The sequence below is a fragment of the Dinoponera quadriceps genome, unplaced genomic scaffold (genome assembly GCF_001313825.1).
Source record: "Dinoponera quadriceps isolate SergipeBrazil2010 unplaced genomic scaffold, ASM131382v1 scaffold6016, whole genome shotgun sequence".
Classification (NCBI taxonomy): Eukaryota; Metazoa; Arthropoda; class Insecta; order Hymenoptera; family Formicidae; genus Dinoponera; species Dinoponera quadriceps.
In genome coordinates this window covers 55822-70153 of record NW_014559916.1, presented here as the reverse complement: position 1 = coordinate 70153, position 14332 = coordinate 55822, and the positions used below count along the sequence as shown (strand labels likewise).

At 46.1% G+C, this 14332-nt stretch overlaps 1 protein-coding gene across 1 annotated transcript; it reads left to right on the top strand.

Moving 5' to 3' along the window:
• Positions 1-2958: 2958 nt before the first annotated feature.
• LOC106750537 lies at positions 2959-14194 on the top strand. Its single transcript, XM_014630944.1, has 10 exons — positions 2959-3009; positions 3084-3425; positions 3861-4283; positions 4596-6397; positions 6819-7083; positions 8349-9110; positions 9763-10239; positions 10307-10774; positions 10882-11517; positions 11857-14194. Exons 1-10 carry the CDS (start codon positions 2959-2961, stop codon positions 13369-13371), a joined length of 6741 nt encoding a protein of 2246 aa, XP_014486430.1. The 3' UTR covers positions 13372-14194.
• The last annotated feature ends 138 nt before the right edge of the window (positions 14195-14332 follow it).

Here is a 14332-nt window from a genome sequence, read left to right as displayed (position 1 = left end):
ACGAAATAAATAAAAAATTAGTCCCTTAAATAATTCCTTAAATTTCGTCTTACTTTCACGATATCCTCGTCTCATGCGCGCGCGAGTACAAATTGGCGTCTGTGCGAGAGAGGATCATCGTTGAATCTTCACTGTTTTGCCCGGGGGCGAAACAGGGTACTGAAACGCATCGAAAATATGGGTTTTGACGTGGAGGACGTTGAAAATAACGCCGACGAGACCGCGCCTTTACTCGCGGCTGGAATACCACCGACTCCGGCTGGCTTCCTCGCTTCCTCGAGAGAAAGGTGCTCGGGCGACCTCCTTTTTCACACCGTTCTGGACCGGCGTGCGCCATGCGCGAACGATTGATAATTGCACGCGTTACCACTGGAATTGGCCGCACGGTGTTACGAGCGGAATATCGCCTGATGCTTTATGCGTCCCACCCGCCGAGAGAAAGTCATTTCTTTCGTAGACGCGACGAACATACGGCGATCAGATTGTTCTGGTCACACAACCGCGAGCGTGCGTGGGAAACTATCGGCCACGACCGAAAGCGGAATCGCGTCTGAAGACACGGCTATGAATATAGGTGGGATAGCCAAAAACAAGAGGTTGATCAGGATCGTTCGGACGTGTGATGATACCCGACCTGACCTGACTAGCACAATGTTTCTCGTGGTTTCTTTCGTCTTTCTCGACGAATGTACATTTATTAGCGTATGAGTGTTATGTAACCTAGAAGAACGCGCGCGGGGCGTCTACCCACGTAGCGGAACAACACACTCCCTGAGAAATCTCTCTTTTCAACCGATTTTTCCCAAGCATATTTGCCATCGTGCGTGGAGGAGAAGTAACGAGCCACCCGAATACGTTCCGAATATTAAGTTTGAGAAAAGAGAAGAGGAAAAAGTAGCGTCCCGAAACCAAAGGCGATCTCTCGAAGAGACAATTTCTATTCTATAATTAAAAAAAAAAACTGTTTTTTTCTTCAACTTTTACTCAGAAAGAAACCGAAAAAACCGCGGAAAAATGAAAACCTGGGTTTTTTTCGAACCCTTTAAAACTACATTCTGCTCCCTGAATTTCTTGAATTTCCGAGAATCCCCTTTTCTCGGGCCTCTTTTCTTTTCTCCCGTACGAAGAATCCCTGATGGATCGCGCCGTCATTTTACAGTCGATGGATCCGTTTCTAAAACGTTCGGCCGGAATGCACCTGGCGAGAATCGCGAAGAAAGCAGAAAAATCGCGTGCCGTGTCCGACACGCGATCTTCCGTAATGAAAATTGCATGTACGCGCTCTCGTATGCTTGCTCGTAACCAAAAATCGTGTCAGTGGCACGCGAACCCAGGCTAAATGCGCGCGTTCAAAAATCGCGATTAATCGTAATTAATCCCCAGGAATACGCGAATTCCTCGCGTCGCTCGCATTCGTCGCCGATGACATCACGGCGTGTTAATCCGAGCCGATAATATCGAATATACAGGATAGTATCGCGGAGTGCGTTCATTCTGAGTTTGCTTCCCGAGAGACAGTAAATAATTACATAAGCGGATTATTACAATATCACGACGGTAATTAACGAATTACGTATTCGTACAATATCGTTGCGCTGGGGGGATTTGAGAAGGGCGCATTCCGGTTATTAGAAATCGTGGTATACCATTTGATGCGATTCACAGTTCGTTAGCTACGGTTTCACTCCAGAAATTTTCCGACTCGTGGACGAGACACGCTATGACGATGCCGGACGTTGATAATTGTAACGATAACGATGATAGTAATATCCCGCGGTAATCGCGATGGAAAGAGCGATGGAAAGATCGTTAATACCTTCATGCTCGTGTAAGAAACGCTTGTTCTGCATCCGCGTGACTTTACACACGACAAAAAATATTTTTTACATCAAATCGATCGCGACTATACATTGTGCGGCTGCGTGAGAAAACGCGAGGTCTAACCTGGAATCGAGTAAGAAATTTAATTCCGAGTAAAACGGTTTGGAATTATTCAATGAAATAGAGTACCAAAATTCAATTTCCCAAATTTTCCAGGACATATATCCCGCGTAATAACTAATTTTGTTCTCTCCCTTTCTCTCTCTCTCTTTCTCTACCGGAAAAAGTTTCTGCGAAAAATTTCGAAAAAAATATTGTATTAAAAATGACGACAAAAATTTGTAATGCTGGACCACATCGGAATTATAATTGAATTTATAATGTGTGTTGCAATTTTTAGTGGTGTATTTCATTGCACACATCATTAAAGGCAACAACGCACATAACGATTTCAGTTATAATTTCGGAATTATTCAGCGTTACAGATTTTTGTGATAATTTTCACAATATTTTCTCCATGTTCCACTACCACCAAGATCGTTATCTCTTACGGAAATTTCAATGAATGTACGGGCTGAAACGGCTACTGCGGAATTGTCGCGCTCTTATCGATGCATTCGCTCGGAGGTGAAATGGATTAAACAGTTACGAGTAATCACGTGTCCACATTTCCCGGCGACTGGAAGGCCGACTACATTCACCGGAACGCCGTGTCATCGACACTGCCTGCAAATATTTCAGTGCTCACGGAAATAGCGAAATGATAACTCGCCGCGCTATGAGAAAACGAATAATTGTCCGAATATCTTCGTGCCTGCAGTTTTTGCGGACAGACTTAAGAAACGTCGATGGGGCGTCGACGGCGATGATGTTACTCCCTGTCGGAGATACGGAAGATAATAGAGTCATCGGTTTATCCTAGCGAAAAACCGCCAATTCCATTAAAAGCCGTAAAACCGGACTCACGATTGACTCGTCTCGGTCTACGATAAATATTCGTAGCACGCTTATTTATTCGCGTCGCGCCGTCGCAGACGCGGTGAGATTGCGGTTTGCTTTCTTGTTAGCTTTTTCCTACGAAGCATTACCGCGTTTTGCGCTTCTTGTCCTTGAATACATTTTATATCCTGTTCCCTGATGCACAAAGGAACCGCGGTCAATCGAAGCAATGTTATGCCGACGACAAACGTACATAGCATACGCGTGTTGTTATCATTCTGCTTGGCGGCCCGCGATCGATTAATCGATATTGTTGCTTTTAGATTGTGCGGAGGTGCTTTACTCCGACCACGATTCTCGTCGTGTTGATGTTGTTAGGCGGATTCGACGGAAGCACAGCTGAACGATGGTCACGACAGGTATCCAACAGTGAGTGGATCCCGTTGACGAACCCGCGGGCCGCTTCCGGTCACGTGTCGCAGGGCAACGCTGGCCTGCTGCCTAGCGGCGCGCATCTTCCGAATCCGATTCAGTCGCTCTCGTTACCGCCTGTTCTTCAGCAACAATATCAGGACCAGTTGATACAGTTGCAGAAGACGCAGGAGAGCATTCAGAAGCTGCTATTACTGCAGCAACAGCTCAAAGCTCAGCAACAAGTTCTTCAGGTAAGGCAGATCGATCGCACTCTGATCTCGGTTGAGATAACTCTGATTAGTTAATTAATTAACGTTGAATATTAAACAACTTGTTTTACACAAACAAACAATGAAAAGAATACCAAAATTTTGCCGGAAAATTGGAGTGGTTGGCGTTTGCACTTATCGACACGTAAAATGTATTAAATAGATAAATTGAAAATTAACATAACATATGTCACATATGTGCGACTATGATAGCAAATGTGTGTACTCGATTCGAGTTATTTCGGCTGATATTTTTTCACAATGTTCTATCATATATACAAAGGCGGAATTTGTTACAAGAGAAATTTTCGAAGATGCTTAAGATCTCAATCTCATTGCTTCCGTGACGGATCTCCCGCGTGACCTGCGACCTTCTTTACGTTCAGTCCTACAAGTCGACCTCGCTTTCGTTTTCAGTCTCAGACGTTCCTACCGAGCGGCTTCAGTAGCACCGAAGACGAGAAGCAAGGGCTGTTACCGAGCTCATTGGGCAATTTGCAAACGACATCCGAACTTTTAGTTCCGCCACAGCCCTCCTCGCAGGCGCTTCCCCCCATATATCCTTCACAAAGCTTTTTGCCTCACAGACCCGGACAGGTGCCGAGTCATTATGATCAGAACCTAGAAGCTAATCGAGAACTGTCAGCCTTGCCGGTTCAAGGTCAGATCGTGCTGCAACACGGCGAAAACGTGAACGCGGAGGACCCGCGAGAAGGTCCGCACAGCTATGGGACGAAACAGGGTGGCCAAAGACCCGGGGCGAAACGTCCGAAGATACAATCGAATCCGGAACTGTCGCAACTTCCTCTGATCGAAGGCGGCGGGGATGAGGAAGAGGAGGTTAGTATAATAAAATTGCTTCGTTATGATCTTTTATCAAGTGTTACCGTTTAATTTCTACGCCGGTATCGCTATCGTTAGATTGAAAATAATTAGAGCGTGCACAGAATAAAAGATTCGTGCGTCGGCTAAACAAGACAGGAAGACGATGAATTAGTCGGGTTCGTCAGTCGAGTTTGCTATTATATATAGCGTTACATTACGTTTTAATGAATTCTGGATGTTAATCGATTCAACTCGAGCAGCATGAAATCTCTCGAATTAAAAGCGTTGAGAACCGCGAGTCCTCACGACCGCGCGATCATCTCGCAGGTGCAGCTGGTGTACGTTCCGGCGGAGACGCTGGCGCAAAGGGGTCAGCAGCCGAAAAGAGGTCGCGGAAGAAAGCCGTATCACCTTCATCATCATCATCAGCAGCAGCAGCAGCAGCGCGAGAATCAAGACGGCGTAGAGCAAGCTCCGCTCTCGGCCGATCAAGAAGCCTTCGCGCGGCAGGTGCTGCAGCAGATTCAGCAGGAACACGAAGAGAAGGCGCAATTCTTAAAGGAGGAGCGCGTGAAAGAGTTCGCCAGATTGAACGAGGAGCAGAAGGTCCTCGAGCGGAAAACGCGACTGCAGCAGGAGGCCCTTCAGAGGGAGCAAGAGTTGCTGAGGCAAAAGGAAGCCGAGAAGAAGCGAAAGGAATTGGAGAAGCTGGAAGAGATGGCGAGGCAACGAGAATTGGAGCGAATTCGCGAGGCCAGAGAGAAGCAGAGGCAAGAGGAGCTCGAACGACGGCGACTCGCCGAGCTCCGCGCCAAAGAGGAGAAACGCCGCGAGGAGGAGGCGAAGCAACGCGAGGAGCAGGAACAAGCGCGTCGCCAACAACTCGCAGACGGCACGAGACCCAAGAGGATTCGCGGTAGACAACGTCAGCGAGTCAACCAATACCAAGAACAACCCAATTATCCCGAGTCCACGACCACTCCGTCTCCCAATCAGCCTCCTCTGTCGGTTTATATGGGCAGTTCCACGTCCAATCTGGAAACAATCAAGGTCACCGACGTTCTGAGGATCTTAAGGGACGCGAAGACCATCGCCGTGTTGGACAACGTCGGTCCCAACACACCACGCGTCTTCGTTGGTCCGTCCAATTTGGATCCCCCTTACGGATATGCCAAGTTCGACCTCCCCTACTTGTCGTCGATCGACCACAACAGGGTTGAGCGCAAAGTGGATAAGCTACCTTTCTTCGTAGCTCCGTTGAGCTTCGATCCGCCCGCGGGTTATTCCAAGATCCCCTTCCCGGCGCCGCATATCGGCTCTGTCGTCGTCAACACGTTATCGGAAACATCCCCGGAACCATTGCCAATTGAACCGAACCCCAGCCCGACGCCATTGATCGAACCGAATTCTTACAGCGACGCTGACCAAATCGCCGGTTCCGTCGCAACCACTGCGTCTTATGAGTCACCGACTACTCAGAGTTACAGTCCGGAATCCAGCGGTCCTAAGTATGAGTCCAGTTATTCGACACCAGCTTCGGGGTCGAGGTTCAGGTTTAGACAGTATTATGACAACAAGCCAACTTCCGTGGCCGGTTCGTCATATTACAGCGAACAGTCTACAACGAAGACGAAGCCGAGGACGAAGCAATACTATGAGGAGGAATCCAAACCGACCACTCAGTCACCCAAGATTGATACTACGGCCAGTTTTAGGCAGGAGGTATTTTACTCCAACGCACCTAATTTCCAAGACAGAACTGTAGGTTCGCACGATCCCGCCACGAAAGAGCAAGACTTGGCGGCTCAATTGGCGCTCATCAATCAAGAGCTCGCCGAGCAAAGGGAGCCGCAGAAATACAACACCGCCGAACAGTATCGTCCTCAGGCTAACTTGGCTGAGGCGTACGATGTTAATGACGTCAGAGCGCCCGTTGGATCTGCACAATACAATTTACCGGTGGAATTACCACCGATATCACCGCACCTGCCCGGCCTGGTGAACTCCTTGTTGGACAAGCAAGAGGGAAATCTCCCCGTCACTTCGACGCCGCCACCGACGACCACTACGACACCGTTAACGACGACGACCACTCGCGTGAGCTCCACGACTTACAGGTCACGAGGCAGGTGAGTGGAATAGAACGCGATTGTGTGTTGTAATTGATTCTATAATTACTCGGCACCTTCTTCACGATTTTATTACTTTATTTCGAAACATTTAATCTTCTGCCTTTTCCGTGTAATAATTGTGTATGTGTGTGTGTGCAGAAGATTATTTATTCAGTATTCTTCCTTGTAAAAATATTCAAAATGAATATAGTCATTAGCAATTCAATCATTTTTATATTTTATACTCGAGGTAATAGGTGTCACAATATGCTAAAAGACGTGAAAGTATTTTATTATCCGACACCAATACCTGAGGATTATAGGATATTGATAATAATTTTCCGATTTTACCATGCTAAATGTTGTCATGTAAAATTTTATCATTTTAAATGTCAGCGTGATGTTAATGTATCGGAAAAATACGTTTAATCACGTATAGAAGCAGAATCGTACCTACGAGAGCCAGAACCACTCCTGCGTCTACTAACAGAACGAGCACGCACACGGATAGACCTCGTAGACCATATAACAGATCAAAATCGAGATTCTCGACCACTACAGAGGATTATCACGAATCCTCTTACGAACCGATGAAAGCGAAAATACCGGAAACCACGCAGAAATATAAGACGGCAGAACATAAGAGACCAACGTCTAGGACACACAAGTACAGGAGTCGAGATAGAACGAGTTCTCAATCTACGGTATAATAATGACATTTTAATTCTTCTCATTTATTCCGTAGACTTGGGTGTACCCAGGATTTCAGTCAAAATTTCAATCAAGATTTCAGTCAGGAGGGAGGAAAATTTGTTTTCACATGAAACTTCTTAGCATACTCACATTAAAGTCAGTCTTCAAGAGTCTCCAATGAATTTTCTTAATACTTCTTAATTTTTAATTCGCTCAATTCTTAGAAATCAAGAAAAGCCAATAAGAGCCAAGCACGGCTGTTAAGTACAAATATATTTTTAATTTGAGAGGATAAATATGCTCGACAGTGATGACGCACGCCCCGAGATTCCGTCAGACTTTCAATGTACGCGGAGAATTTTCTTTCCACGTCGAACCGATCCTTTTATCCTGATTCCCTTTTTTGGCGTTTAAAAATCCCTTTCCCTAAATATCCACTATGAAATTAATTAATTAATGCATTTCAATCGATTCCTAGAATGTTACGAAAAATAGTGCCTCAGTCAGGGATCAAATCTGGATTTCCTCACTTGCCGGGCAAGATGCCTTACAAATTCGGCCACCGAGGCTTCGACAGTATTCCTCGCAACATAGATGCTTATAAATATTAATTTGAAAGTAAATAGATATACAATCAAATATTAAAATAGAGAAAGGTCAGAAAGAGCCAAGCACGGCTGTTAAGTGCGAATATATTTATAATATTTGATTGTATATCATGAGGGTCCAATACAATATGATCTGTTTATTTCACGTGACGGAAAAAAACTTCTATTTATTTTCGAATTAATATTTATAAGCGTCTATGTTATGAGCCAAGGAAATATGTCAGGCATGTTTCATAGCTAGAAAGAAAACCTTAGCTTTTTTTAAAATTTCTGCTAGTTCTAATTCTTCCTTCTTTTGTAATTTTTTATCTTTCCAGAAAATATACCATAGTTCGACTTGATTGTAAAATTTATTCAAATTATAATAATCAGAAAAATTGATTATTATTGCCAAAATTTATGGGGGAGAGGGGGGGGGGAGATATTCAAGTGATTCCTCTATCTCCCTTATATACGCCTATGTTTATAGATATGCATATGAGGAAAGCTGGAAATTATGCATCCTAAATGTAACTTGAGCTAATAATTCCCCTTAATTTCGAAACTAAAATAACACACTATTTTTATTTTGTAAATTTAGAAATATTAAAACTCGAGACTAAAAAAAAGAAAAAAATTGACTGCCAACTTTCACTATTCACTCACTTATATCTCGCAAACTCATCTAGATTCACGAGAGAAACCCGAATGTTCAGACTCACCAAGCAGCCGCCTACGAGAATTATCCGACGCAGAGCGACACGCAAAGCGATTCACAGGTTAATGTATCCCCGGACGCGTACTCGCTGACGAACGGACCGACCTCCAATCTTCAGCATAAGGAGATCTCGTCGCACGGGACAGTGAGCGATTTCACTCATGAGACTTATCTGTCGACGACACCCACGCAAACCGAAAACTATCCACCGTTGCGTCAAGTGACAGCCCAACATAGCGCGGCTTTGGTGTCCGACGATTACTCTAGAAGTCAGAATTATCCGCAACCCCGGCCTCAGGAAGCGCCCTTCCATGGCGGTTTCGAGCAACTTGAGAAGACCCCCGTGAACGGATTCAATTATCAAGTTGGGAACGAGGAGTCGCCAGACCAAGCAATTCCCCAAAGACCCAAGGAATATCCACGTTACCAGGTCAAGTTGGAGGACGCCAACTATAATCCAGCGAATACGGAGGATCCGCAAATAAGACCTGGCGAGGAACAACAATATTCGCCGGTTTACGAAGTTAATGTAGCGCAACCTCAGCCTCAAGATTATAACCCCGACGGGCAGAATCTTATCCGCGACCAGATCTTACAGTCCGAAGACGGTAAGATCGAAAGCACCGCGGTGAAGGCCGATCCGAATGTCCCGCCGATTTTCGTCCCGCTTCAGCACAACAAGCAGGAAGACTATGAACTGCGTATCCCCTCTACGCAGACACCGCTTATTGAAGTAAATATCTCTATATATTCTATTATAACTCTTTAGGAAAATTAAAATCTAAGATCTTTAGATCTAAAATATCTCTTTAGATCTAAACAATCTAAAAAATAAATTTATGTAACTCTCACAGTATAAAACATTTTATGCTAAAATTGATCCTTGTTAAAATTTTTGTATTAAATTTTTAACATACCCGTATGTTAATTTAATATATTGCGTTTATATCATCTCAATCTTTTTTATTGAGTCAATATTCAACATGCGTAAGGATTAAAATAACACTTAACGCTTGTAAATATTAAAATAATATATTTTATACTTCAGTGTTGACTAGTATATCATAGATATTGATTTTGTGTTAATTTTTTATATATTTTATTATGTATAATATTTATATTACTTCTCAACATATTTATCTAGTGTTAAATTAATACAAAAATTCATATGAAATATAGCAAATTTAGCACAAATTTTTTTACTGTGCTGAAATGTATTCTTTTTACTTGATATTTTCATTATAGATGAATTTTTTCCAACGACACGTTTGATCGACCATCTAAACATTTTTAATTTTTCACGTTGTAACGTTCGAGTTACTTTGCCGCGAAATACCTAGTAGTTTTTTTCTTTCCTACAAATAGCAATGATCGATTCTTTACAGATCACTACGACTAGCACGACCACCCCGGCGCCGGTGATAATACGTCAGCGAGTGCGAACTCGGCTGGGCAGTCGCGGTCACCACGACTCCGCGATTCAGACGCGACCGCGAGGTTCCCAAGACGAGTACGTTCGTTTCAGCGCCGTGAATCACGATTCCAGCCGCGGCACAGGTCACAAGCTACGTGAAGGATCGAGAACGAGAACGCGCGTACGTCCGCAGAGTCACGGGTCGCAGGTGCAGACCGAGGGCAACGAATACATCAAGATACAGGCCGCGCAGCAGCAGAGATTGGTCGCCACCACGACACCCACGACTACAACCACCGTCGCGACTACAAGCGTGCACCCGTTGGAAGAAGACATCGATTACGGATTCATAAGACCACCCAGCTTCCAGCCGGTGAATCCAATTCCGGTGCACCCGGCGGACAACCGATTCCAGGCGCCTATCACATACAGACCTCCTTTGTCCGAGGTAGGCGATACGTGAGAAAACGTCTCCGATATCACGCGAATTCATCATTTTCCGTCGATTTCCGCAGATACAGCACATCATCTCCAATGACGAGGCGGCGGTAGAGTCGAGTCCCGCTCATGTTCTGAAGAATCGACCGAAATATCAGCAGACTCCGAGTCGTCGGCCCGCCACGAAAACATTCGTGACTACGACGACGAGTACGACGACGGAAGCCGTACCTGTCGCGACGACGATACCGGACGACACAGTGTACACGACGAAGCCGAAAGCGAGACCGGAGGAGTTAAGAACGACGAGAGTGCGCGGACGGGTTCGCCGACCGGGTAAGAAACGCATCACGACCACCACGGAATCCGTGATCGAGGCGAACAACGAGCTACCGTTGGACGAGAACTATCCCCGAATCCCGTCGCAGCAGCTCGTCACGGTCACGGAGACCGGACAGCAGACTCTCTACGAAGACGACTTCGACCCGTCGCAATACGTACCGAACCGGCCGGTTCAGCTTTATGAGGAGACAACCGGCGAGAACGTAAGTAAATGCTTTTCTTTAGTAAACACGCGCGACTGAAGAGAAATATGTGTGTTGTGATTTTGATATTATATGATTAATTACTTGTATCTCATGTATACTTGCAGTATCCGCCTCAAGAGTTTGTCCTAAATTTTGACAACCTACCGGAGCAAGTGTCGCAACGGGAGAAATACGATCAGACTCAACTGGCCGGCGGCTCGTCGAAGAAGTACAGCCACTCAAGTCTTGTGAATCCAACGGAAGACGAGAGCGTGCACCCCACGGGCGATATTTACGGTGCCGAAAGCCAGTGGTCCACTAAGCTGTCCAAGACATCGTTCCAGCCGAGCTTTGTCTCGAACCACGCAGCCAACGGCGCGAAGAGAGGCCGTGGCAAGACTCGCGACGATCGGAACGACGAGAACGCGCCCGAGATTATCACGGCCGGACCGGACGTGTCTTTCGTGACGATGGTCGTTTCGTCTGATTATCAGAAGCACGCGGACAGTGCCGACGATGTGGACGCGATGGTGGACGCTGACGTCTTCGGACGAAAGATGAACGTGCAAGAACGCAGGGAAAACGCCGCGACGGCTGAAACGAACCCGCGGATTACGACTCTTCGGAATGTGATTCGAAATGAGGAAGACGCGTCGTCGGAGATGCGAAATTGGGTGAGAGGCAAAGAGAGGAACATCGTGAAGCAGACGGACGATGACGCAGAGGCGAAGAAAGTCACGGATCCCCTTCCCGCTAAAAAAGTAAATATCATTTTTCAATAAAACACTAATATATGAAAATAAAACAATTATATAAAGTGGCCTAAAGTGATTAGATTTGTTTTCATAAGCTGATTTTAATACTTTCCTGACAAATTAAAATCTTTTCCAGATCAAAATCAGATTCAACTGCTCAAAAACTACAAATAAACATACAGTTTTGCTACTTCGGGTTAAAATCGGCTCATTTTATCTATCGTTCTTTTAATGAATTTCGCATTCTGCAAGATCCGATGCTGCTTTGGGCTAAATCGGTAGAACCTAATTCCGAAGGAAGATTTTACAAGCAGATAATAAGAAATGAACAAATTCTTTTTCCAGGGAGGAGCTCGCAGAAGAAGAGTCCGCGTGCGAGTGAGGCCCGCTATGGACGATTTCGTTACCGCCGAATCGCAACACTTCAACTCCGCGATGAACAGCTTGGTTCAAGATCGATACAAGTACAATCCGATTCGCGAGTCGAAATTCACCACCGCTCAGCCGATCGCGACAACCATCACCACTACAACAGCCGCACCGACTACACAAAAATCCTTGCTACAAGATTTCCTTGAGGAGATGCTGAAGAACGATAAAGACTCTAATCCGACATATACCACGTCCGTCACTACCGAATTCCCCGTTTGGACGATGTCAACGCCGATGACGACGATCTACACTTCGAATAATGATGAGACCACGACTATAAAGGAGAATCCCACTCCGATTATCACGACGCTGACACCAAACGCTGATAACGATCGCGCCACGACGACGAGTGAAAATTCAGACGAATCGAAAAACGAAGCCGATCAAGCGACATCGTTTTCCCCTGAACAAATCTACCAGTTGTCGCAAGAAGAAATGAATGATTCGGCAGAAGAAAAATCGAGTACCGAGTACCGAGTAAAGATTTCCCAAGAAGACAAGATTGAACGCAATAGCCTGGAGAACGTCGGCATAATTGTACAGAGATACAAACTGCCGTCGAACTACCCTGGCTTGGAAACGTTGAAGGAAACAGAAGACAGCACAACGGGACTTCCGACTGCGCGAGACAAAGGGAAGGAGCACGTAATGACGTTGAAGAGGCCGGAGGAGAATGTCGAGGAGAACGAGGCGCATCCTAAGAATCACAGGGCCAAGTGGAGCGAGGTGAGATACCCATCGGCCTTCGACAAGTCACAATCCGCGCTGAAACAGCACTCCACTACGTCCATTCCGGGTTTTACTACGCGAAACGACGGCGAGAGCAGCGTTAAGACCCTCTCGGACTACGTGGCCGCGATCTTCGACAGCATGAAGAGTGGCGACAGCCGAGGGGAGGAGGAAGAGCAGGTCGCGAAGGTAGTCGAGGCGAAAAACGAGACTCCCGCGGAGAACTCTTACAGATTCAACGATATCGCCTCGGTGCGCGAGATAAATTCGAAGGAGATCGAAAAGAGCACCCCGAACACCGTTACGACCACCGAGTTTTTGCGAGACGCTCGTACAACTCAGCGAGTCGACCCCGAAGAGAACACGACGAGTCTCCCGGAAGCGCAGAGCACCACCGATACAACGACGAAGGAGAGCGTGACGACTCTCGACAGCACCACACCGATCCTGGACTCCACTGTGAACACGATCACGCCATCCGAGGAGACAACGACGACGAAGACCGCTACGTCCACCGAGAAGACGATCACGTCGCTCGGCCGGGTCGTAAACAACGTGGATCGAGAGAATTCGACGATGGCGATGCTGGGCAAAGTTCTGAGAACTTCGACCACCACCAGGGTGTCTCACATGACGGAGATCTGCTACAGAGGTCGATGCGTGATGACGAAACCGAAAATGGAGGACGCCACGAGATGAGGGAGAACCGGAACTAACGCGCGACACAGCGATGTCGAAAGTGCCGTGGAAGAAATTGAACAACGGGCCATGCGATCCAACGAACGAAATCTCGCTGAGTGAAGATTGATTTTTGGAAATTGATTTTTGGAAATTGATTTTCGCGTCGTTCGAATCGAATTTTCTCAATCAGAATCCGGTCGTGTCCGCGAATCTAATTAATAAAAGCCACCAAAATTGCAAACGTTTAATTGCGCGCGTATCTGATCGCAGAGAATAGGGAAATATCACTTTTGCGCCGTAAAAGATATCGATATTTCGCTTGAAATACCCAAACCGGTCGTGATTCAGAACGGTAAAGCGCTTTTCGCTTAGCACACGTCGTACTTACATATAAACACAAGTTTGATCAATTTGTTCTCCGGGCACTATCGTTTAGAGAAGGGTTGTTTTATCACGGCTGGATAATGAATTGTTCAAGGTGACGTCACTGCGAAATTACATGTGCTTCGGAGGGTTAAGGGCAAAATATCCACGTGATATTAACCGTGGAAGGAAGGGTTGTCCCCTTCCGGCAAGGAGGGTTCCGCGTCGTTGGCGGCAAATCGATCGTCCCGGCGCGTGCTTATATAAAAAGGACGCCCGAGAGTGTATGTGCCGGCGCCCTTTCCAAGCGAGATCGAAGTACGGAGGCTCGCGTTCCGCCAGCGCGAACGTAACGCGTAAATATAAACCGCGTGTGCATCGTGTCGCTTTCGAGTAATAGAGAGCTAAGTCTATTTAATTTAATACACCGCCCCGTGTAGTATACGTGTAAGTTAAGCGTGTAAGTATTTTAATAAAGATTTACGAGGGAGCGCAAGTTAATCGTGTGACATTTTTTTCAGCCTTTCCTAATTCCCAGGAGAGAGTGTCTCAGTTTTTCCGGACGATTCGTCGAAGACAATGGAAGAAAACAAGTTTTGCTGGAACGATAAATTGT

Bases quoted from the DNA above. Each gene is read 5' to 3' on its own strand.
- LOC106750537 (XM_014630944.1), top strand. From the start codon at position 2,959: ATGCACAAAGGAACCGCGGTCAATCGAAGCAATGTTATGCCGACGACA. The intron at 10,240-10,306 runs GTAGGCGATACG...CGATTTCCGCAG, and splicing joins ACAGACCTCCTTTGTCCGAG to ATACAGCACATCATCTCCAA. The intron at 11,518-11,856 runs GTAAATATCATT...TTCTTTTTCCAG, and splicing joins ATCCCCTTCCCGCTAAAAAA to GGAGGAGCTCGCAGAAGAAG.